This window comes from Cupressus sempervirens, chromosome 5 (genome assembly GCF_028749045.1).
Source record: "Cupressus sempervirens isolate cs-2001-9-10 chromosome 5, ASM2874904v1, whole genome shotgun sequence".
Taxonomy (NCBI): Eukaryota; Viridiplantae; Streptophyta; class Pinopsida; order Cupressales; family Cupressaceae; genus Cupressus; species Cupressus sempervirens.
Window position 1 is genome coordinate 305,417,436 of NC_143122.1, and position 26,322 is coordinate 305,443,757.

The 26,322-nt window shown below is 35.4% G+C and overlaps 1 protein-coding gene and 1 long non-coding RNA gene across 7 annotated transcripts in view; both read left to right on the forward strand.

Annotated features, from left to right (window-relative positions):
- LOC149555792 (Molecular chaperone Hsp40/DnaJ family protein) overlaps positions 1 to 14,352 on the forward strand; it is a 178,152-nt gene extending 163,800 nt beyond the window's left edge. Inside the window, exons 9-12 of one of the 6 annotated variants that reach the window (XR_016364564.1) lie at positions 11,308 to 11,475; positions 11,816 to 11,924; positions 13,727 to 13,822; positions 13,912 to 14,352. Coding sequence is in view for 1 of the 6 variants with exons in the window: in XM_089829953.1 (XP_089686079.1) it covers positions 11,308 to 11,399; positions 11,816 to 11,924; positions 13,727 to 13,772 (247 nt within the window). In the remaining 5 variants the exon portion in view is untranslated. Of the gene's footprint in view, positions 1 to 11,307; positions 11,499 to 11,815; positions 11,925 to 13,726 lie in introns of all 6 variants that reach the window. The other 5 variants (XR_016364561.1, XR_016364560.1, XR_016364562.1 and 2 more) reach the window with 5 other exon arrangements.
- On the forward strand, positions 14,312 to 18,195 carry LOC149555798 (uncharacterized). Its single transcript, XR_016364565.1, has 2 exons — positions 14,312 to 14,465; positions 18,011 to 18,195. It is a non-coding gene; the product is annotated as an uncharacterized LOC149555798 (long non-coding RNA).
- The last annotated feature ends 8,127 nt before the right edge of the window (positions 18,196 to 26,322 follow it).

The following is a 26,322-nucleotide window of genomic DNA, read 5'->3' on the forward strand; positions in this document are numbered from 1 at the left end:
TTCCCAATATCATTTGGACTTGGAGCTTCATAGGCATACCACCATGCCTTATCTCTTGCATTTTTAGGCCGAGTGCCTATATATCCAGATGGGCATGGTGTTTGTGGTCACTCTTCTTGCGGGTTTGTCATGTTTTCTTAATGCTTGTCCGCTGCCCTACACATAAATAATTAAATTTATAGAAAAACGAATAAACAAAGTTAGAACTTAGAAGCTAGAAGTTTAGAACAACTAGGGTTTCAACTTTCAAATGATTTGAAATCATTTACAAACAACAACAAAAACAATAAAAGCTTTGCTTAAAACTATAAAAAGTTTTCAAACAATGATAAGATGAACATACCTGGAAAGAAATTTCTCTTCTAAATTCGGTTAGAATCCTCCAAAATCCATTCCAATCTGCCTTTAATCACTTGCAATCAGCTAAAACCTTCTTTGCTCCACACAAATGAAAGAAACAATGCAAAAAACAATGCATTTTGACCTATTTAGGCGTCATTGGCCGCGGGTTCTCTGAACCGTGAGTTTTTTACATTAACTCGCCGAGTTTTTTGACAGGCGAGTTTTTGGGCGATTTACTCGCCGTCCCAGAATACTCGGCGAGTGTTTAAAGCTTGCCGAGTAACCGGCGAGTCTTCCATCTATGGTAAGAACAAGGAAGTGATGGAAGAATTGTCATTGATGTCAAAGGATTTCATAGGCACGTACAAAACTACTAATGTTATAGCATTGTCAATGTCAAAGGGTAAAATAAAGGTATAATACTGAGTTTAAAGCTGGAGTCATTAAGACCACATAAAACATGTTGCTCAACATGGCAGAGAGGTATACAATCAACATATGATGAAAATGGCCAGAATAGTCAAAGAATAAATAGAAGGAATTGACCATGACAAAAGCACAAAGATGTATAAATAGAACAACACACCAATTCATATCTGCACACACCGGAAGGACGTGAATTATTAAAGAGAGTATATATCAAACATTAGAAAGAACCGACAGTGGTGTGATCAAACAAGAGATAATATACGGTAGCAACGGTGAAGGTATAAAGGATGCCATAAATACATATAACAGTAATAAGTTTATAAAGTATTCAAAACTAAAACATATGTAGCAATGGTGAAAGTAAACTAATATGTTTGCAGAAGAAACAAATTCTTATTATGATGTGTTAATTGAGATCAATAAATATCCACGAAGGATGTGTATCTGCAATAGACTGAACATGGAGTTTATAATATTTCTTATGTGCATATTCCAGACAATCACGTCAATGATTCAAGAATTTCTTATTGATGGTGGCAAAAAGATTAAAAAACAGATGCAGTCTGAACTCAGCCTATGCAAATGCAACATACAGCAATCTCAGTCAAAATCAAATAGAAGGTGTCGGGAGCAATTTGGTATAAAAATAAAGTAAAAAGCTTGTGCCCAGCCTCTAGTCTGCAACTCGTCCATGCCATCAAAAGCCATCTACGGTGAACGCTCAATGCATAGGAAATAACAAATTCTATAATTGCATCATTTCCAGCAATTACAGACAGTAATATTAAGCGAACCATATTTAGAAGGAACATACAGCAGCAGCAGCTTTATATATATATATATATATATATATATATATATATATATATATATATATATATATATAAAGCAGTGATGGCTATCTATCCAGAAAAGAATTAAGTCGATGTCAATCATAGACAAAGGCAGCGGAAATTAATAAAATAAACAATAGCGCTCTTCATAACTTTGATCAAGTGTTGAGTAACAAATCGAGCAATAGAGGAACATCGTTACTTAGAATGCAATGTGTTTGGTTTCAACAGTTCTTCCTATGAGTCAACACTGGAGCGATTTAAGCAATGATTATTGTGGAATCAGAAATTCAGATGAGAATTGAATTCATTGAAATGGCAACCAAATACAAGACATTCGCATTTGTGAAATCGAAGGGTGAAGTAACACGAAACTATTATATACAAGCCCTGATAAATATAATTGCCACATATTTCACTGAAGCTTTCAGGGAATGAAGATCATCACTCATAAAGCAATCTCAGAGGTATGAAAATGACACAGATGTAGTCATCGCGTGTTTCCAGCAATAAGTGTGTAGGAGCGATGGCAAGCATCGATTGAAAGGCCCAATACAGTCATTGTCCCTGTTCAGAGTTGCAATGGAGGTTTACGAGAGCATACAATAGCAATTGGTGAAGACCCGATAGCATACAAATAATAGAAACTGAAAAATAAAGTGGTCAACGACAGATGAAAATATTGGCCCTGTCAACATTTAATAAATGAGAAAAATTCCGATAGGTCAAACTGATATGCACAGTCAGAAGCAATTTTGAACGGCATGGAGAGATGTTCGAGCATGAGTGAAAGTGTGTCCAAAATGGAGATAATACTGCATCAATAAACAATGGCACACACGAGATGTTTGGGCGATGAGTTATGATGGAATTTAAATAATATATATGAAACAGCAAGTGTGTGCACAGTCAACAGTATTCTGAAAATAGCGATAAAATTTGAAACAAGCATACAAAGTCCAACTGGGATGAACACGATACAGCCTGGAGTTATTGAAGGTGTAACTGAAATAAATAAATAGAAGTGGCAACATATCTTGAAGGGAAGAACATATGATATGTTTCATAATACCTGCAGCCACAAAACAATGAGAGCTTGATATAGAAAGCGGTGGATTAATAAAAATATATTATAGAGAAGAAGTCTGATGATTAAATTAGAAAGGTACTTTCATAAGGAATTATTATAAATAATAAAGAGATTAAAAATCTAATTTAAAGTGAAGATATAATCTCAAGAGACGTGACTTTTTATGTTTGAAAAGTCACACCCATAATTGGAAAATAAATAGGAAATCAGTTTTGAAGAATATATGTAGAAGTTTAATGAGCAGAATATAAGTCAGCAGTTTGTGTGAGATGGTAAAAAAAAAAGAATTAAGAAATGAAGTTAGCAGTGAAGGGAAAGAGAAGTATGTGGAGAGAAATAGAAGTGTATAAGAAGAAAGGTCAGCTGATGAATTGAATAGTAAAGACTAGATATAAACAGATAGAAAGGGGAAAAGAAATTATGCAGATCATGAAGTAAGACGGTAAAATAAAAAAGAATCTATAATTAGATTTTTAATCTAAATTATATATTTATTATAGAGAAAAATAGAAAAGATGAAACAGAGATAAAATACATATATTCAGATTCCTTTGTATCAGAGATATAAGTGCAAAAAGGAAAAGTATAGATTCTGGTTGGCTTCAAATTGGGATACAGTGCATCCATCATCAGTTGGGTAAGCAACATTATCAAGGTGGAGAAAAAGTTTGTGTGCAGTGGGTTGGTGCTCATGAAGACAGCAGTGGGGGTTGGTGCTTCTAGTAGGTCGAAGCCTGCAAAGTGTGGGAGTTGGTGCTCATAAACGTAGGGGTTGGAGCTTCTAGTAGGTCGAAGCCTACAAAACATTGTAAAAAAACAGTTTACCATAGGCAGTAAACAAGTCTCATCATCCAGTATTGATACAACATCTTCTACATATGAATCTAATTCTTGTTCTCTAAGTGTCTCATTAATCTGAGTTTCCATTAGCCAAAATTTCCAGCACCTTCAAGTGTATTTTCAAATTTAACTTAGTTCACTATGATTGCCAATTAATTGCAAACTCCTTTTGACGATGTTTAAGATTTTTTGAGGTTGTATATGCTCTTGGTATATTTATAAAATAGGCTCTGATACCATGTTAAGGAATTAGGGTCAATAATAATACCTTTTCTTTTATATATAGTCTCACTCTTTTATGTATTCTCCTATTAATAGAACTGATTCAATATGCTTCTGCAGATTTAATCAAGTAAGTGACAATGTTATTTGTAATAGATTCAGAACTTTAATTTATTTCATATGATATTGAGCACTGCTATTTGATTAATACTGCAATTGATTTCTGTATTTGCAAATGCAGTGTTCTACTGAATATTTATGTATGTGAGTAGGGGCATGTCCATGTAGAGACATGTACCTATGCAGGCACAAGCCACATAAGGGACATGCCCTACATGGGACATTCCTAAATCTTAATTAACACCTATTACATATAATTGCTGATACACTAATGATCTGCTTGGTAACAATACCAATCATTATGCATTATATGGTCTGCACTTATTAATATATTTGTAATGCAAATGATACGATCAGTATTTGATCAGGTTTACTAGTTACTTATTAAATAATTATCAGTTAATATAGACATAACTAATCTCTCTCTCTCTCTCACACACACACACACACACGAGCAATATAATATATCATGCCACATCTGAGATCAGATCAAACCTGGCAGTTCAGTTTACCAGGTCGGGCAACCTTAACGAAGAGCTGGGTCAGTGATTAGTGTTAAGGGGTATGTATATGTAAAATTCAATTACATACACACACAGATATGCATGTATATATTATCTGATGATTCTTTATTTGAGATAATAATGATTAACTAATAATCACAATAGTTTGTCTCTTGATTGAATCAATTCGACTGATGCTATAACATTAACAACTCCATGACAACATCACGTTGAGTGACTTTGTGATAAAAGCTTGTGTATACATTTATTTCTCACATTGGAGTAGTTATGTTGAGCATCATTTTGAGTGATTCCATGATGCTATCACATTGAGAGATTCAGTGATAAATTTTGTTTTGTTCACAATGGGTGTAACTAGTTTGACTGTTATGTTGAGAGACTCCATGACATGAGAATTTGAAAGAGATATCTCCTCTACTAAGGAGTGTTGAAGTTCGGTAGCTGCAGGATCTATCTGTGAAACTGTGATAACATCAGCATTATGGTTGAGATATTGCCATGTATTCTCTGCAGCATTATTTAATCCTTTCTTATTATCAGGCTGTTAGGAGTCTTTGTTTATGAATGGTCTTCCATATGTAGAGTCACACTTCTTGAAGACCATGATGAGTCTTCAGTGTTGGCAAATGGAAGGCCATGCATGTGTGCTGTTGCATAAACGAAGAGTCACTGTGTTGCATCTGAAGAGACTTTGTGTGATTGCTGAAGTCATTCTTTCTATGAAGCACACTGTCTTTGGAATTGGAAAGGGCTGGCTGTAGCATCGGCTTTTTGGTTCTCTGCTATCTGTAGTTTTGACATTACATCTTTGAAAGTATGGGTTGCTTTCATTAAGGCTAAGTTTATGATTGTGAATATCATTAGCAGTGTGTCGGTTTTGTTGTTTGATCATTTTCAAAATCTTATTGATCCTTGCTGTATGTGTTTGATTCAGATTGTAGTATGTCGTCTGTTATTAATCATTGTGTGACTCATTTGTGGGTTTTTCTAAAGCTAGTGTGGAGTGTTGCCAGCTTTGTGCTAAGACATTTATCAGTCTGCGAGTAAAATAATCTGAGTCTATATTACTGTAAAGAAATAAGAGTGTAGGGTTCACTAAGGTGAGCAGTCAAAGTGTTTTGTGGATATTGCATTCGATATTGCATTCAGACTCATTCATTTTTAATAAAGTGATATTTCTTGGTGTGGCTGGGGCTTTCCCTAGAGAAGAAGGGTTTTCTGATATTTCACCTTTCAGATATCTGTTTTTTGAGTTTTATGCTATTTTGGTTCTAAATTTAACAGATAAGATTAGATAAAATAATGATATTAATGTCCAACAGAAAACCACAAGGGTTTATGGGATTGAGTATACAAACAAAAGAGCCAACCAAAGCAGGAGTACCAAATGGTCACTAAGAAAAAGAAACAAAACAAGACAAGAAACTAAGAAAACCAAGGTAAGTTCTAAGGATCCTTCCTTGGTACAAAAAAATCAGTCACAGAAGGATATAACTGTGGACGATTCAGAGTTATAGATCATTGCCTAGAACCACTGGAGGAGTGTTGCTGCTGGAACGATTGGTACAGTGTCTGACCGATTTGGAGGGAGTGATACTGGATGGCCTTTTCACACCCTGTGGTGGAGAAAGGGGGAGAAAAAGGCGGTGATGAGCTGGTTTGAGGTGTGGCCCTGAGGTGTAACTGACTGTAGGGAATGCTCACGACGCTGGGTGGCCTCCCGTAGGTAAAACACAAGACACCGCTGGTCAACGTAGTTGAAGAACGCTGAAAGAGAAAAACAATCTCTGAATAAACAGTAAAATCTCCCTCTGATCTCATAGTAGATAGGACAACGAAGTATGAAGTGGGTCTCAGTCTCAACCTCCACCAAAGTACAGAGTCTACAAATCCGATCTTCTCTATCCATATGGTGATCGGTCCGGACTTGAAGATGGTGAGAGCCAACTCTAAAGGAGCCTAAAGAGAATTGCAGGGCGTGACATCAGCACCGATAAGGATAAGCAGGATGCATAATAATACCATTCTGAATCTCATTAAAATGCTCTGCATAAAAGGCCATCTTAGGATGTAATCCACCAAGAGGGTTACTTCAAGTAGTGATAATGTATTGTCTATAGATATCCTATCTGACATACTTGTTCAACTCTTGACGTGAGGGGAGGAGGTGAGTAGCAGCATCTAATGAGAACTGGTATGGAGGAAGACGATCAATCTTAATCCCGATCGAATCCAACAAAGAGGTGGCCTGGTGTACCCACAGTGAGATCTAATGCTAGTATTGGATCTCATAATCTCAACAGAAGAACAATATGCCAGATGAGAGTATTTGTGTTGGTCGACATCTTAATCCATAAAGCCATGGAGCTGATGGGGAAACCAGATCAAGTCAAAAATGGCCGCAAGTTTGAAAGGATGAGCTCCAAAACTCGGCTAGGACAATGCTGTGGAGGGTGAGTCTGTGACATCTAATAATACATCATAAACGCAACGTCTAACCATGCTGAATAGAGGCCCAATTAGAAACAAGAAGAGAATGTCCCCAAACCACTGAGCCATAGAACAATCAGTCTAACCAAGGAGTCCAAGAGGGACAACCTGGACGAAATGTCCTAAAAATGATGTTTGAAGCACTGTCTTTCGAGCATGGCTAGAGAACCCATGCCCTTACTAACCCTGGACTGGATAGTTGGTCTCAAACTAAAGTGGGGTCCCAAAAACTTTACCTCGAGATACATATAAGAAAAGTGATTTCAACCTCATGTCCCTAGAAAAAGAAATGGAGATGAGAGGTCTTTAAATAGTTAAAGATCATAACCCGAGTCTTAGCCAAATTGACCACGAGTTGATGCTGATCACAAAAAGAAGCCAAACATCAAGAAGTCTTTGTTAACTAGTTAGGAGAAGAGGCCAAGAGAGCAACATCATCTTGAAAAGGAGAATGGAGATCAAAACTTGATGCAATTAGCACCCATCACCAGGTTGCGAGGAGTTCACAAGGAAATCCTCGAGCTCATCAATATACAATCTGAACAGAGTAGGAGAAAGAGGGCAACCTTGCTTCACCCCAATGGTGCTCTTAATTGGAATAAAGAAGCCCTCTAAGTCTTGAGTCTACCGGTCACCTTCTCATACAGTCTCATAATAGCAGTCAACAACATATTTGAGGTCCCAATCTCGCTAAATCTCTGAAATAAGGCCATCCTAGGAACAAAATCAAAAGCCTTGCGGAAGTCCACAAAACAACAGTAGACTTTCTTAGAGCGGTGCCTAGCAATCCTCAATAATAGCCCTCAGTGTGAAGATGTGATCCATACTCTGATAGTCTTCTTGAAAACCGGCTTGTCCTTTAGCCCTACAATCTCTCCTGTCAAGCTCCCTAGATAGTATGGTGTTAAGAGCAGTGGCATAAAGTTTGGCAAAAGTATGCCCAATCATGATAGTCCTATCTAGGTCTGAAGTAGGCCTAGACTTATGAATAGGATAAATCACATGTCGCGACCAAGACTTCGAAAACGCGGTACATACCACTCTATTAAAGAGTGTAGGAAGGTAGGATTCGAGAACAAAAAGAAATATATAGATTAATAAAGGAAAAGATGGATAGGAAAGGAAAAACATACTTGTAAAGGACAAGAAGTACCAGCCGACTGCAAAATAACTCTTATGGCCAAGAGGTGGAAACCTTGGTTATGAACAGGGATGCATAATCGGTTGTCCAACACAGCAGCAGGCAAGTCAAAAACATGAGGTTTGAGGTGGGCATGAAGGACTTTGCCAATGTCTCCAGCAATATCTTGCTAAACATAATGTCCAAATCCAATTGTGGCAACTTCTATGGATTTTAAGTAGTCAGATTGCTTCTGATTAATTTAACATGTCGTGATCTTCATAAGTCCAAAATATTCATGAGGAACATGGTCTTTCATAGTAAGGTCATGGATAAGGTCTGGATTGGCTTCTCTTTTGAAATTCACATGTGCAGTGCCTGTAGTGAAATGTTTGCCAGCAATAACTCCTATCACGGTTTGTGGTAATACTTCTGCTGTGTGGCACAAGCAAGTCTTTTATGAGGAATCTAGTAGCCCTCAAAAAAAGAAATGTCTAACTTGGCTTTGATACCATGAGAGAATTATGAGCAGATTGAACACACAAAATAATAATATATTTAACCTCATACATATTTTTTCAATCATGTTACAAATTTATAGGAATTTCATCTCTTGTATTCGGGAAACCTCCTATAGCAATTTCCCTATTATGGGATAATAAACCAACTAAAAGAAAAACTTAACCAACATTATTGTGTGTACCCTAAAGACTAGCTATGGAAATAGGAATGGTGTAATATACCTAACAGTATAAACAGTTTTCTTCTGTTCCCTTGTAGAAAATATGATTAAACCACCAAAACCTTGAAAAGGTGATGAAAACAAAGACAATGATCAAAGCTTTGCTGAGTTGCAAGGCATAATGCAGTTGTGCTGATTTGTAACAAATTCGCTGCAAAATGTGGTGCATGTTGGAAACTATTGAGCTGATCTCAAAGTGTTAGAAAGGTGCAACAGGATGAGCGGATTAACTGAAACAGGAAGTGGATATGTGAACCTGCAGGTGGTTAAGAAGCGCTATCACTCTAAAACAATTAGAAAAAGGAACAAAGGTCCCTCTAGGCTTGCTAGAGAAATGTACATGGATATTGGAGCATACAAGAGCAAGTCAAAACAATATAATCTATTCTATTCACAATCTATGCAACACTTAGATTAAGCATAAGACACAAATGATCTTACTAATTGTTGTTGCACCAAGCTATGATAGTTGTGTTCATGCTGGTGATGTGTGGGTACTCCTACTTGGAGCATAACATTGTATTTCATGGAGACTTATAAAATGGCTTGGCTAAGGCCAAATAATAGATTTCTGGCACAAGGACTGTGTCATATCCCCATTTTAACATAGAATTTTAATAATAATTAGATAATAAAATGTTATTAAATACATAATGCTAATAAAGTTATATTAAAACTAATACTAAAATATAAAACTAGGAATTAATAATTATTTAATCTATATTATTAATGAAATAATATTTAGTATGATATTTTAAATAATTAAAAAATAATAAAATTTCAATGAGTAAATAAAGAAATAAAATTAGATACAAGAGACAATATTGTAGAAAGTATGTTAATTTTCTAAATAGAATTTAATAATAAATAATAATAAACACAAATGAGAAGTAAATAAATAATATAACATAGAATAATATAAATTAACTAAATCTAATGGAAAGTCAAGAGATGTTTAACAAATAGACATGACTTCTTAAAATTAAGATGTTAAAGGGAGGAGAGTTTATTTTAGAGATGACAAAAAAGGAGGAGAAGAGAGGAGTTCAAAAAGGAAAAATGGAAGAGGAAAGTAATGGAAGTGACTTTTTGAAAAGGTACAATGATATTGAAAGGATGTGAACCTTCGAAAGGGTCTTAATTATGAATAGTTGCGACTCTTCAAAAATATTGTGATTATAAAGTAGTGGGACTTTTTGAAAGGATTTTAGTTATGAAGTGTTGTGACTTTTTGAAAGTATTATAACTATGAAGTGTTGTGACTTGTCAAAGGATTTGTATTATGAAAGGGTGTGACCCTTGGAAAAGAAGGTAAAAAAGGTATGTTTATGAATTATATTTGTTTAATTATGTTTATGAATTTATTTATATTAATAAACCATACTTGTGTTAGCTCATGGGGTTAACACTATGGATATTAATGAGACTTTAAGCATGGAACATGTGAGATATTAAGATCTCCATTGTCTGCCATGGCCGAGAATCAATGTGAACTCGAAGCATGGAACATGTGAGATATTAATATCTACATTGCCTGCCATGGCCGAGAATTGATATCGAAGCATGGAGCATGGAGATATTAAGATCTTGATTGTCCGCCATGGCCGATAATCAATTGTGCCGGAATATTTTGATGTTGTCAAACATATGCATATGTCATTGGCCTTGGATAGAGGATGCCTGTCCAAGAAGAATATTAAGGGGTGCACTCCCGGAATGACAGCGAGGTAGCTATGAGCTAAGAAGCCCAATCTGGAGATATCCTTAAGATTGGGGTTAACTTAGAGGGTAGAATAATATAGTTAGTTTTATTATTATTGTGATTCTAACATTTATTTTGTAGGTATTACTTGTCCCTAACTAACTCTATTAGTGGGGACATTACAAACTGGATGAATATGATTAAAAGGAGAGATCAAGGGCTTAAATTGCATGAGATGCTTTAGGTTCTCTCTTTTCTGCTTATCTATATTGGCTCTGTTTCTGATGTTTGTTGATCTGATCTGGTCATTTTTGAACATTAATCTAATTGATTTTATTGAATAAAAATCCCTATATACGAGTTGACAATTCTATAGATAAGTTTGTTTGGCTTTTCGAAAACCAAACCTATCTGAGAAACTTCGTATTTGTACGTGAATGAAGCATTATTATATCTTTTCAAGTATCTGCTGGATAATGATATTTGATTTTCTATTTATATTTTCCAGTTTGACATAAGATTGATTTTCTCTTGCTGTGTTTTATTGAACAAGCTAGTTGTTTTCTGTAAACTCAATGTTTTTGAGAAACCTATTATTTCGAAGTGAGTGAAGCACTGTGAATTTATTGGGTAATGATATTTTTATGTACATTGTCAAATGTTATATGACTTTGATTCCCTTTTTCTGTTTATTAGTTGGGTTTAGATAGATTTAAATTTTAACCATAGAAGACTATTTTGTTAAATGCAGGAATAATTGTTTTAGTGTCTGAGCATTGAGATGAAATCTTTTTCATTACGGTGTTAATATATTTTGAAATTAATGCTTTCTTCCTTCCATGTATTCTTACAGTCAAAGAGAGCGGGAATTAATTGAAGAACTTGCAAAGCTCAGGAATCCAAAGGATAAGCGCCCAAGTGCCCGTCCTGCAAGCTGGCCTCAGCGTAAGAAGAATGAGCAGAAAAGACGCAAAAATGCATCTAGGGACTTTGCTGGAAGAAGCAATGGATAAACTCCAGGGTAACTTATCAGATTAGTCTCTGGCAAGTGACCCTAGAGGCACATAGCTATATGCTGATCAAGCATGGCTACTATCATTCTGCGTGTCTAGAGTCAAATCAGTATTTCAATCCACAAGTTAAATATATAATACAATATACCATATTCTATTATTAAAGTAGCTTAGTGTGAGAGCGCCTTGGGCTTTACTTACTCTTTAAGTTCGAATTAACTACATATATGCTTGTGTGACATGAAATTAGCTAAAATAATTTGAAACATAAGAACATGCTTTAGCTTTTTACTTTGATCCTATTTGTCTTGATGCTTTAGAGCACTGATTTGACGAACATATGTGCAGGGGACCAAAATGAAAGGCCAACACCTGAAATGCAAACAGACATGAAAAGTCAAGATGAACAAGAAAAGGAGACTGAAGGTTTCTGGGAAAAACTGAAAAATTTTGCTGGGTGACAAATCTTTCCTCTCAAATAATATTTGTTACCATGCCATGCTATTCGAAACCTAGAGATGTGATGTAATAAAATAAGAGGAATTAATTTTCAGGTGTTAATTTTACAAAATAAAATCTTCAATTGAATGCATTGGTATCTATCTACTGTTTTATTATTCTAATGACTAATGAATGTAATATGATAACAGAAGAATCATTTCAAGTTTTTTAATTATCTAAATTTCAAATTTCAGCTGAATGTTTTGATATCAATTTCTGATAGGAATAAATGTGTGTGATCTCTTTAGATGCTCACAATAGACCCATTCTGCTATGATACTGAGATTATCAATTGAAAGTTCAATAATATTTTACTATTTAGGTGTTTTTTTTGCATCAAAAACATCCTTTAAAATGTGCAAGGAAATTTATCGATGACGAGTCTATTATAGAGGTTATAATATAGTCATATGAATCCTGGCAAGAGGATTTTCAAAGAATAATGTTGTTATAAATGATACCTTAGGTGTTGATGTTTAACAGTTTATGCTGAATCATAAGGGAGTTAAAAAGAATTATGACACAGACATCGCCAAATATATAAAAGACCTCTGCAACCACTAGCAGCAGCATTTTGATTTTTATCTGACGATCATTAGGATTTGTGAAGACTGGCATTATGTTGAAGTTTAAGTTAACCATGCAGACTGCCTCCAAAGAGGGAAGATTCTTATCCATTGTTTTTGGACCTACAGGGATATATGTATAAGTAGGTTGTTTGTAAAGTTTTCATTTTTCTAATATATTCTGGACCTACCCTTCCTCCCAAAGTTCATCTGAAGTTCCTCCCTCTTCCTTAGTCACAAAAGAGAGGTTTTTTCCCTCCTCAGATAGCTACCAGCACACAAAATTCCACTTCGGACTATATGATACATTTTACCTAGCAGTTGAGATTCGACAATACAGGGTTCTTTGGGACTTTTCGATGGAGAGATTTCCCCCTTAGTCACAAAAGAGAGGTTTTTTCACTCCTCGGATAGCTACCAGCACACAAAATTCCACTTTGGACTATATGATACATTTTACCTAGCAATTGAGATTCGAAAACTACAGGGTCGTTTGGGACTTTTGGATGTAGCGTTTTGACAAGAGGGAAATCAAACATTGCAAGGGAATTTATAGGATATACGGTTAAATGGTTTGCTTTCCAAAATTAGACAGTTGCATGATAATTACCTGTATATTGAGCAAGTCCCTAGCCCCTAAGACATGGATATTTATTGACCTCTTTTACTGACTACCTTAATTCGAGATATTTTTAGTGTTGGGTCTGCCTTTGATCTGCATATTATGGTCTGTTGAACTGCGTGCCTTAACTTCCAGCAACTTATTTGGCTATTTTGTTATAGTTGCATTTGAAAATTAAACATATGATTAATGATTATATTTTTATGGTTTGTGAACCTTTTATAATGAGATCTTGCATGCGTCTGCGAATTTATTTGAGTTAATATTTTTACAAATTATTTATTAGATAATATTAGATAGTAATTTATGTCATTACATCTTTTGCATTCCTTTATTTTTTGGTTGGGCTTTCCTGCAAGTTACCTTCTCTTTTGAAGGCTCATAAAATGCAAATTTTAGTGCATCTTCAGTAATGATTTGGAGGTTTGATGGAAGGAAACATTTTTAAAATTGTTATAAAATATCATACATGTATGCTTTATTTTTATCAAAGCTGCAATGCTATAAATCTGTGAGTGAGCTATCTGAATTTCAAGACTCTTAACAATCATATGATAATTAAATGTACAGGACACTGGCGAATGGGGCTGCAAAGTGGTTGAATGAAAACCTTTAGCTTGTGATGCAAGACAAAGATATGAACACTATATCACTTGCCTGGAGAATGTGAGTTTTATCAGTTATTCATATCGTACAAGTTCATTCCCACAAGGGAGTTTTGATAGTTGTTATGGATTCACTGTGTTTACTCTTAGCTGGGTAGATGGCTTACCAGAAGATAACTTTGTTTACCAAGCAAGCGGTATCTTATCAGAGTGTTACAATTTTGGTTGTGATGTCGGTGGTTCAGAAGAAGATACATTGCAAAATTGATCATTTAATATGCGGTGCGGTAGCATTGGATTGGATTTCTTTTACAGCATATTCTTTTAGTGATTGACTTTTAATAATCGCTTGGAATAATTTTCAGCATATTCAAGGAACAGGTAGTGGCAATATGATACCGACTCCATTGTATTTGTGTGATATGTCATATGAGGCAGACTCATATTGAATAATATCATGGTGCTTACTGCTCTTAATCTATTTGTCCATTGATTTTTTCTTGGATGTCAAAATAGTGTAAATATAAGTGGTGCGGGTATTCAGTCATTAATGTACTGTATAGTTTTTAAATTAATGTGTTGCAAGCGATATATCTGTCTCTGCAAATTTGTTCATACTCACAATGACAGACACAGCCATGGTGAGGTCTGGAGAAAGTGCAAGCTTGGGGAGATCTGGAGAAAGCATAAGCATGTATTTGCAGGTGAGAAATAATTTCCGACACAGGACGTGCTTATTCATACACAGAACTATATAGTTTAATAAGCTTTATACAAGAAATTTAGGTGCAAAGATTTTTAAGCTAGCAAATTAAGTCATGGATATTTTTTAAGCAAGATTGATTTTTAATAAAATCAAAGCAACAATTATTGGTCTTATAAACTACTTTTATTATCTAAGATGCTGATATTTTAATATTTTTATGATTGGTGCATAGAGGGAATCTATTGGTGCCCTTGTAGAAATCTAAAGTAACATCAAATTGCATCCTTGACTCAGAGGACTAAATCACCCAAAAATTGTAATAATCCAGGAGTACTTCTCAAAATAACATCTTACATAAATCTACTCATTACACCAGCATTCCAGGCTAGCAAATCCTGACAAAAACCAATTGTCTCAGGGAATGAAATTAGCAATAGGCTGAATCCTTCCTACTCCTATGGGAATAAAGAGTTTAAATTTTGCACCAAGAGCCATCACCCACAAAATCTTGAGCTTCTATTATTAATTTTTCTGCCTCTGTTTTAAGCCTTCTTGTTTAGCTGTGGAGCCACAATCTGCTTCTCTTCTAGGATTCCATTTGAGGAATGGTGAGAATATTAGTTGAGGCCAACTGAATTTCTCCTTCAAGTTCGGCATCATCCAAATCCCTGGTAAGGACAATTATGTGAATTCCATCCCCTTCATTTGCAAATGGATTGAGAACACCTGGAAGATCTGGTCCCTGGAAGTGGAATAAAAATTCATGTAGTGGGTGGCCCTTGCTCAAGCAATCAGCCTTTGTAGCTGGAGACCAGTCGAAGCTTCCAATGATTTCTCCACACAAATTCATTATCCAGAACAGCAGTCTTTTATTTCCAACTCTGAGGATGAATATTCTCCAGCCCGCTTGAGAGCTCAAAGAGAAATCTGCCATCTGGTGCTCTAGCTGAGTACAATGGAAACATCTAGAGAGGCAAGCCTTCGAAGAAAAGGAACTCAGATTTTAGACCTTCTACGGCAGCAAGCTACTTATTCACCTGGAAAGAAGATAGGGAGTTTGATTTGGTGGACCCCTAGGAAGAAAAGAGAGGATTTGTCTTGCTTCTCAAATTTACACCCTATAGAAGTGAACAAGAAGCATGAAAACACAAATCTACTATGTTAATACCATCCCCTCCTGTAGCATCCTCAGTACAATCTCCATCAGTTGTGTGTCATTTTCATATTTAATAGATCAATTTGATGCTATGTAATAAATTTTTAATATCACTACTAATTTTTTTAAATAATATTTGCTCTAAAATGACAATAAGTAAGCCTCTTGAATTAAAAATTAATTTTTATTTACTCTTGTTTGATCAATGATAACCAATGGAGGGATTCTAATGGTGCCCAATGAAATACAATTAGCATGCAAGATGCAAAGTTAAACAAAGGGACACAAATCCATCAAACTTTAAGAGGTCCTAAAAGATATAATGAGAATGGCTGTGGTATTGGACAAAAGCCGAACGACGGAGCTAAACCAACTCCCTATTTGTATGAGATCAGAGGATCATATGGCTAATAGGTTTTTTCCCTTGTTGCAGCCTTCCTTTTAAGAACACGAGTCCAATGAAAAAATGCAGCCTTCTTCCTGGTCTGGTAAATTTTATGAAACTGAGAATCTTGAGATAAGGGGATTAGGCTCCTTTTCACATGAGCAAACCCATGAAGCATAAGAACACAAAGCTACATCTTGAGTTAGTGAAGAAAGTAAATGTGGAAGTACATCCACTGAAGAGTCTACCGGCTTGCAGATAATCCAAGGGTACTGATCAGATTCAATGTTGAGCTGAAAAAGGACACAGGTGGAACAATTAATCCAAGGGAGAACACTAAAGTTGGAGTTACAGAGCACACTACATTAGGGAAAAGAGGAAATGTAACAGCCTTCACAGTAGGGGAGTCTCCCACAGGTGACCCAATTCATTGCGAGTAGAGGAGTGTGAGCCCATACTAGTTGACAATGCTCTGCCCAAGTCCAATTAGAAGAGAAGCTCCCTTTAAACTTATTATGTGAACATAAGAGTGCAGTTGAAACAATCTTTTTGTAGCTGATAGGTTATTTCTAAATAAGATCTGGCACCTTCAAATTGATCTCTTGTAGTACACCACCAGAAAGGTCCACCTCAATAACAAGCTAGCCAGAGGTTGACAGGAGGTACGAGTTTGTTTCAAGGGCAACAAAGATGAGTTTGACCCAATGCATTTCCAGTAGTTGTCAAACTAGAAGCACACAATAAATAGAGTACATGATTTGGTATATGTATCCAAACATGAAAGTGAAGGGGAACAAACTCGGGGAACCACGGCTGCATACACAAAAGAGAATCTCAGTACCATGGCCCAGCTTCCAACAAAAAGCTTGTTGGTGGTTTTCCTCCAAATTGCTGTTTAGGAACCCTGTGCATAAGGTCAATGCCCAGATTATCTTGTAATAAGGGCTTCAATTTGGTAATCCAGGTGCACAACTCTGCCATGCTTGGCCAGAAGTTGGAACTCACAGACTAAACCAAACTTTGTATATCTTTCCACCACCTCTTGCACATCAGGGCCCCTAGCAGGAAATTTTGTAGATACAGACCTGCTCATAATTTGTGGAGAGCATATCCAACGTGTCCCCAGCTGCCAGCAGCACTGGCAGCAGTGCAAGCAGTTGCCAAAAGTCCATGCAATACGAGCAATGCTGAATGAGAGCCCACAGCATCAGAAACACACTTTACAGACTTTTGAGTTGGTGTTCACAAATGCAAAACCTATCCCATGCCCTTCTGAATCTTCAGAATCCCAACTTTTGTAGCAGCGTGATGAGCATCTTTCCCCCCTGTTGCAGAGGTAGTACTAGGCAGAGAGGATGATAAAGGAGAGCATAAATCACTCAGAAACCCTAAAGTAACCATAGAAGCAGTTGCAACATCCTTTGCTTTGTCATCTATATTACATCAAGTATTTTTTTATAATTATAAATTATTTAAAATCTTTTATACGTTTTTAAAAATTTATGTTGTATAATTTTAATTATTATCTGGTATTTTATTTTTAAGTTCAAATTTAAGCAGTTTATAGATTAAAGTTTATAATAAAAATAATTGAAACAGAAATTTGAAATGTAAAATTAAAATAACAAAGAAAAACTAGTTTATAATAAAAACATTTGAAATGGAAATTTGAAGTCTTAAGATTAAATTAACAAAAGAAAAACTAACATTTAAAGAAACTGAGTAGTAAGACTCTATTAAGTAACCTGTTGTCGCTGTTGTGTCACCTTGCAATCCCTACTTCTCACTGATATGCTTTTCACTTGCCTTATTTGATTTTGACAGCTAGTCATCATTTTTTTCTCTCCATTCTACTGGTTTTCGCCATTCAAGGCTGCTGTTTTCTCAGTGCAATTATTAAGGTTTTTAAAAAATAAAATAAAATTTGTGGCATTTATTGTGTTTTTTCACACATCTTTAGTTTGTTAACTTTGGTTTTTTGATGGGGGATGTCTGCTTCCAGGGGGAAACATCACCATGGGAAAACAACATCGTCTTATCTACAAGATACACACCTACACACCTGCCTTTGGGACACATCTCCCAACCACCCTGGCTTCTGCACTGTAGTTGGTTTGTTGGTTCTTTCAAGTTGTTAGTGTTGGAATATATAATGTTTTTTTAATGATCATCTTAGTCCTTAGTTTATTAAGTAGTTTATATTTTCATTTTTAGCACACGATTGTTTCTTTACATCATCTTTGTAAATCTGTATTAGAAGCTTTCATTTCTTTTGTTTAATACAACCACAATATCAATTTACCCTAACATGGTACCATAGTAGATCGATGGGATTTCATAAAATTAGACAAATTTTTAAAGAAAATTTCGAGCCTTTTGATCAGAATTGGTTTTCCAGAAATTTGGTTTTTGATTTTTTGAAATAAAAATCATTAGAGGTATTTTATTAAATTTTGTGGTTTGTCTTGGATGCTTTTGCTAAAAATGGCAAGTGTGGTCAAGGGTTTTGACTTAACAATTTTTTGGTCTGGGCAAAAGTCTCATGTTTAGCCGCATGAAGACTTTTCTGATGGGTTTTCATAATATTTTCCCTTAAATTTTTTGAGAGGTTTCCATAAATTTTCCCTTGATTTTTTTTTTATTCTGTAATTTTCAAAATTACTTGGTATTCCTTTATGGGTTTATAGTTTTTTTTCCTAAAAAATTATCTATTGGGTTTTACCATTCTTCTTAAAAATGAAGTTTTGTATTCTATCATCTATCTCTTGGATTCTATTTTGTTTTGATTGATTTTTTACCTAAAAATTCATGATGGATTTTGATCAGTTTTCACCTCGAAAATTGCGTTGGGTTTTTATCAATTTTCTCCAAAAAAATCGTGACTTTTTGCAGTTTGTTTTGGAGCATCATGTTCACCTACAAGGTTTGCAGGGTTTGTTGGTTTTTCCTCAGAATCATGCTAGTTTTTTTTCCAGTGTTTGACTTTGTCTTTGGTGAAGAGCAACCTCCTTATCTAACATTAGGTTGGATATTTTGTGATGAATTCTAGTAAGATGTTTTGGTGATTCTGTGAGGGTTGGTGGCAGACTTATCTCAATGGCAGAGTCACTAGCAAGCTCTTGTATCTTGTCACAAAGCAATATGAAGGGGTCACCCTTCTCTGTTTGTTTCTAAACAGATTTTGGCGTCTTGTTCATTAACATTTTGCCGTGTTTTGTTTATTAACATTCAAAATCTATTTTTGTGCCTAAACAACTTGATTGTGCTATGTTTTTCTGTCAGTTTTATGAACGGTCTTGATGTGCATGACATTTAATTCGTCTAAAGTAGTAATAAGAATGGGTCCACTAAGGTGTTGTATAAATTTTTTATTCTTGGAAGTGCATGATAGCTAGAATTTAGTTTTACATTGCTGCGACTAATGATGTACTATGGATTTGTTGTAACTAAGATCCCAAATTTTTAATAATTTCATTTGAGAGCTTTCAATGCATCAAAGAAGTTGTTCCAATAATTTAGTAATATTCAATTGCCCATAAATATTACAATGTAAAGTCTGTAATTTGTAAAAATGAATTCTTATACAGTAATTTTACAATCATCATATCAAGTATAATTGTGAGATGCATGATATCTGAAAAGCAATGTTTAGTGCCATTGGCAATGGGCAATGATCATGGAAAAACATTGTCTCGGTTGCTCAATAAACTGAAAAAGTGTGGTTGAATGTGCGTCTGTTAATGTTAAATTTGGAATTTAGAAGGGTTCTAATGTAACAAGCATCCTCATATTTAGTATTATTCTTTCTTTTCTACTAGCAATTCAATGTAAACATTGATCCTGGCTTACATGTGTTTGCTCGAGAACTCCAAATTTGAAAATTGCTATAGTTCGATTCATAGAGAAGCTATGCATTCCTGCAAAAGCAAAAAGAAAATATCAGCTCAAATTGAAATTTTGTTGTTTGCGTAACAGTAGATTTGATTTTGTGATGAGGTGCACATGGCGATGCATGAAATAAATTTGAGAAAATAGTACAGTTATGGCGTCAAATAAGTGGTTGTTTTGGGTATTCTTGTTTCACATGAAAGGCATGGATTATATTGTTGTAGGTTACATAGTCAATACTTCTATTAAATTGAGATGACAATAGAGCAATGGAGTGGTCATTTGTGGTGTTTTAACGAGTTAGATAGTAAGTCATTCCTACAAATATGTTGAGATGGAGAGTCTGTCTCATTAATCTTACCAACGCGAGGAGAGTTTGTATTTGCATACTAGATTATGCCCATAATTGGTGATATGATAAAGCAACATACCTATAAACAACATTTAAAGAGCAAATAATATCCTTACAAATAAAGCTTTAAGAAAAGAACTTTTATAATACAATAAAATAAAGTGTAGCAAATTTGAAAAGTTGGATTTTGGACCACAAAGTGTCATCAAGTACTCTTTTTCTTCACCACCTTCCCTTCTCCAATATTTGATTAAGCCCACTTTGTTGAATATTCATAAACACCTTGACTATAGAGCATTCTATACCTCCAACATCCACTTTAGCAAATTATAATAGGCAACATACCTAGTTTAGTTTAGTTTGAAGAATTATTAGTTTTGATTAAGATTGGAATAGTGTGAGGTGTGATGGTTACACAAACATTTTGATTCTCTAACTTCTACCTCTACTAACCCAATCTATTTTCCCAACATCTTTTAAAGCATTATTCAAAGCATGTACACTACAATGGCGTCCAAAAAATATGTTTGCAAGCACTCTCAATCATCGAACTTGCTACTCACAAATACAAGCTAAATTTGTGATGTCCCCTCCCCAATTCGCTCCAAAAATTTCCTTAAAACCAATTGCAATAGATTAGGGTTTGGGTTTACCAAATAAATGTTATCTAGTGTGTGTTTCCTGCTTTCTTCTTTTGTTGTGCTTGTTCTTTTTTGGACATCGTTTGGTGCTCCGTTTGTCTGCTTTTTCCTTGGTCTTTTGTTGGACATTAATAAATTTATCTTATCTTATCTACATCCACCACATGATTGCAAAGTCAACTTTTGTGATAATTAAATCAAGGATTAAAGTAAAGAGAATACATCTTCATTACATGCAATACTTAAATATTATGTGAATTCCAACTATAATTGATATGGAGTAAGGAAGCATATTAAGGTGCCCTATGCTCGCAGTTATCCTTCCATATGGTCCTCGTTCATTCTTTTATGGCTAGAGCTAACTATGATTCACCAATAGTTTCCTAATGTAGGAGTTGCAAAGGTGTGTGCAACATGGTGCATTTAGTGGTTCTTCCTTAATCATAATGTAAGAGGATGTGTTCATAGTTTTTCTCCCTTAATTGTCATTGCAATAGATGCGCTTAGTGGTTTTCCTTTAATCCTAGTGCAAGAGTGATGTCATAGCCATTCTTCCTTTATCGTCACTACAATAGGTTGCCCTTAGTGGTTCTCCCTTAATCACAATTCAATAGGGCGCCCTCAAAGCTATTGTCCCTTAATCAAAGAGTAATAGGGTGTTTACATAGCTTTTCTCCCTTTATCATTGCACTAGGGTGCCCTTAGTGGGTTTCCCTTAGTTGCATACTTTCTCCCATTTCCTTGTGTTTGACTATTGTTTGCTTTAGTTCATATATTAATGTTTATTAACAACACACCAAGATGTATCGCTCGAAGATTTTGAGTCATAATGACGACGTTGTATTTGTGGACAACATTCTATTTGTAAATGGAGTGGATTTTACAACTATTGATGCTAGCCCATGTGGAGTGGGTGATGTTTTTCCTGCACCTTTTAGGTCAGTGTCATTGCCTAAGATGTAGTTTTTGTGTGGTGGGCTTGATTCCCCAGTTGTGCAGGTGGCTTTGTCTTCATTAACAACTTCTTTGCCTTTTCCTTCATTGGTGGATGAGATTTCTACAAATGATATCCCAAAGAGTCTCATGGCTAGGGGTCCTATATAGTTGGATATTATTGTTGTGACATCAGATGTTGGCTATGGTGTGATGGTGGTCACACTGGGGGTTAGTGTTTGTGGTGGGTCTCTCTATTTTCCAAGTCCATTGTTAAGGTTTTGATGTTTGCTTCACCAATGTTAGGTAAAGAGGTTGGTTGATGCCATTCTAATCAAATGGATGTTCTTATGCAGAAAGAGTTGCGTCTGGAAGTGGAAGAGAGGTTGTTCCATTTCCATTGTCTTTTTATTGCCATAATGTTGGAAAATGAGATAGTGGAAGAGATTAATCAGGTGGCCTCTGACTTCTTGTCTTGTGTGATCATCTACAGATTTAAGGCTTTTGGACCCTCTCCCCGGGCCTCACTAGTGGATTATCAAACACTAGGAGCGTGTCATTACATATTCAATTTAGATCTTTCCTTTATCTAGGGTTTCTTTATTGCCAAGTTTGAAAATGTTTAGGATAGATAGACTATTCTATGTAAGCCATTTTTTTGGTAAGAGAATCGCTTTCCTTTGATGACAAAGCCTTGCCATTAGGATTTCAACCCTTCTTCAGAATCCTTTTGCATGATGCATATCTGGATCAAACTTCCCTATCCCCTCTTCATCTTTGGGTGGATCCACTCCTTGATGAAGTGGGTGATGCGCTTGAAGATTTTCTTATGGTTAATACAAAGTGCTTTGATATTCTCCACTTGACCCTCGCTCACATTTTTTGACATTGATGCTTCTAAGGGAGTACTTGCAGAGATTAAGCTCAGGTCTTCCAAGGGTTCTTGGATCCATACTTTAGATTATATTCCTTTTGGAGTAGAAAATGTTTCAAGATTAGAGATGTTGTGGGTAAATGCAAAGTATGGAAAGTTAAACCAAAAAAGTCTTTCTCATAGTGAAAGGGTGCCTCTATAGTTCTCAAGGGCTTTCCTCATTTGGATGGGAAAGTTCCTTCCAATGAACAAAAGTTGGCCCTGGATGGTTCGTCTCCCTTTGATCCCACCAAGGGTTCTTCCTCTACAAATGTTGTTGCTGTTCCACCTAATACTGGAACTAAAGGCATGACCATTGATTTGATTGGTGTTGCTATCTCAACTTTTCCTCATGTCCCTAAGGTGATTGCTATCCCTATCACTACTTGAGGCATTATTTCTTTTGGTGATACTAATGCTTCGAATATCTTTGCCCTTGCAAATCCCATTGTCCCTGCCATTGTTGGTTTTGATAGTTCTGTGGAATTGTTCGCTTGGCAAGACAAGGCTACCAAGGTTGGAGAATAATGGATCATGCTAAAAAAAACACTCGAAGACCTCTCCTCCTTTTGATATGAGCCTTAGATCCTAGAAGAAGGGACCAAAGGGGAAATCTTAACTTTTGGTGTTTTTTCTATTCTAGGTAGTCCGTTGATCAATTGCATTTTGTTTCTTGACTGCCAATTCTATTTCTCTGTGGGGGAAGATTATTGTTTGGCTTCCCTATCTTTGTCTTTGTTGTGTTTTGTCATTGTCCCATATCTCTTTGTGGATCTTATTGCACATCTCACATTGTGGATTTCAAGTCCCTCTATTTTAAACTTGCTTTGTATTAGGTTCCAAGATCCCTTCAAATCCCATTTTCACTTATAAAAATTTGCACACGAAGATTCACATTACATTACATAGATAATTTAATATTTATTTCTACATTACCCAAAATAGTATAACATTAGGTCCATAATTTTCCATAATTTTGGATCTAATTACTGATTGTTCTCTCCTTGCTATTGAGAATCCAATTTGTTGAAGGGTATTTTGTTTTCTTATAATTTGAGGTTATTCATTGAAGTTCTTCCTTCCTATATCTTCTCCTAGTCTAGAGAGACAACCTTTGATTCATTAATGCACCTATGAAAGAGTCTTGTCTATAAATAAAGACACTATTTGAAGACAACTACTACCCATTTCATTTGTTCTTTAATCTTCACCTACCTTGTATCTTCCAATGTGAGGGAGAGGTTATACATCTTCATCATGTTCACCTTTTGGCAAGAGTCACAAACCTTCATAATCATCCATCTTTGAAAGAGTTATTATGCTTCATAACTACAATTGTGTTGAAGGGTTACAATGAAAGATTTACAAACTTTCATCATTGGTTTCCTTTAAAAGAGACATTTTTTTTTTCACATTTCTTCTGTCTTCAATCAATTCTTCTTTAATTCCTATACTCTCCTCATTCTTCCTTCCTCTCCATCCCCTTTCAAATGACATGTCCTCCCTTTTATACCTGATGATGAGGGAGTCACAACTCTTCATTATGCATTTCTTGACCTTTTATTAACTTAATTAAATTGTAAGTATATTATATTAATATTTACTATTATGTATTATCAAATCCTATTTCACAAAAGGGACATTACAATTTGTCACAACTTGTATAACACTAGGAGGCCTAATATCATGTATGACCTTCAAAATGGAAAATTAGAAACCAACGTCCTTAAGTTTTATAGAACAATTAATCACTTTAAGGAAGTATTAACTAACAAGGCATATACAAATAGCATTAATAAGTGGCCTTTGCCGAATATCAATCCATCCATCTATGACAACTGAATATGTCATCTTGATCCATGTTTGCCTCATCTCCTATATAATCATTTTTTCTCAAGGAGGAAGGTGTTCAACCTATGTTCTTGATCGACATTATAAGGTCTAATGGTCAGTATATCTCCCAATATAGTTATGAGATAAGGTGAAGTTGCCAAATGAATGGAAGAGCATGTGTAGAGAAAAAATGGCTATCGAATAATCTTTGCTCACATTTTTGCACATTCATTCATTGTAATGCCCCACCCAGAGATCCTTGGAAACAAGGATAAACATAGACTAACATTTTTATTGTTAAGAAATACAAAATTACATGCATACAACAATCAAAAGATCACCACAAAAGACATAACCAACCAACCAAGCATCCCTAAGCATTCACTACCTGCCAACACATATTAATCCATCTAAGTGAATTAACCAAGAATTGTTCATCCCCTATAAACATATAAATATTAGAAGCAATGTTTGTTGTAAAGCCCAAACACAAGTTCCTAAATGGATAGTTCATGTAAGTTCATTTATTTGGCTTAAACATAATAATAATGAGACGTTGTAACTATCATACCCAAAATGTCTAATGGGCGATTTATTCCAAAGCAGGGAGAAGAAACTCCCAAATGGGTATTTGAAACACCAAGTAACATTCTTTGAAAAAATAAAAAAAATGCTCGTTGTTTGAGATATGATAATTCTCTATTAGCATCTTATAATAAAACTTCATAAGGATTATAAAAATATGTAGAAACTATACGCGATACAACCTCTTGGGTCATACAATATAACTTTAGATTGGGTACAACGAACTCTAGTATCACACATTACAAGCTTGCATTGTGTGCGATACTACTCTTAACTATATGTGATGCAAATATCATTCTATTGTATGGTTTGTTCCTCTTAAGGGATATGAACACGTGCACAAAATTAAGACGAGAAGTTAAGATCAAACATCCGCACAATGAGTACCAAAATCACACATCTCAAAGAAATGGATCCTCTAGTATAAATACATCGAAATACTATGACAATAACATCTATAGAATATTCTCTCGTTCCTTGTGCAAAAATTTCTTCATCTTGGTTTGATTGTTGTACGGCTTGTAACACTCACTTATGGCTCCTACTTGTCAGCCGCTCCTTTTGTAGGCTTGAATGTTGTTTTGCTTGTGTCTGCAACAACTAGCTCTTTGTGCGCTAGGGTTCCAACAACCATGTCTTTTCTACATGCAAGCGATCAAAGTGATACCGTAGGAGGTTTTGGTCTGCCCTCTACTGGAGCTCCGGTTGTTTTCATGGGAGGTTCTTCTCCCATTGTGATGGGTAATGGTGCAACTCTAGATGGTTCAGGGATTGTTGGGGGTCAGTCTTTGTAGCCTTCTTCAACGACAATAGTTACATTGGGTGAGGCTGAGAAGAGCTTGTCAAAGGTGTCCCCTATTGTACCTAAGGCTACGAATAGTTCAAGGGATGATGTTAGGGCTTCCAAAGGATCCTTATCTTATGTAGCTAGGGTTGGAAGAGGGGTTTTGGTTCCTTCTAATGGGAAGGATCCATTTCATGTCTCTAACCCCTTGTTGCTCAGTTTTGAGAAGGATGTGACACAAGATATTATAGAATAGATTAATAGTCTTTCATATCATGTCATGGTTTGTTGCTTTCAAGGTCTTTGTTAGAGTCTTTCAAATTTGTGTGTGTGGATTTTTAGAGAGTATTGTCCACCTTTTTCCCGTGAAAAATAGGTTTTTTTT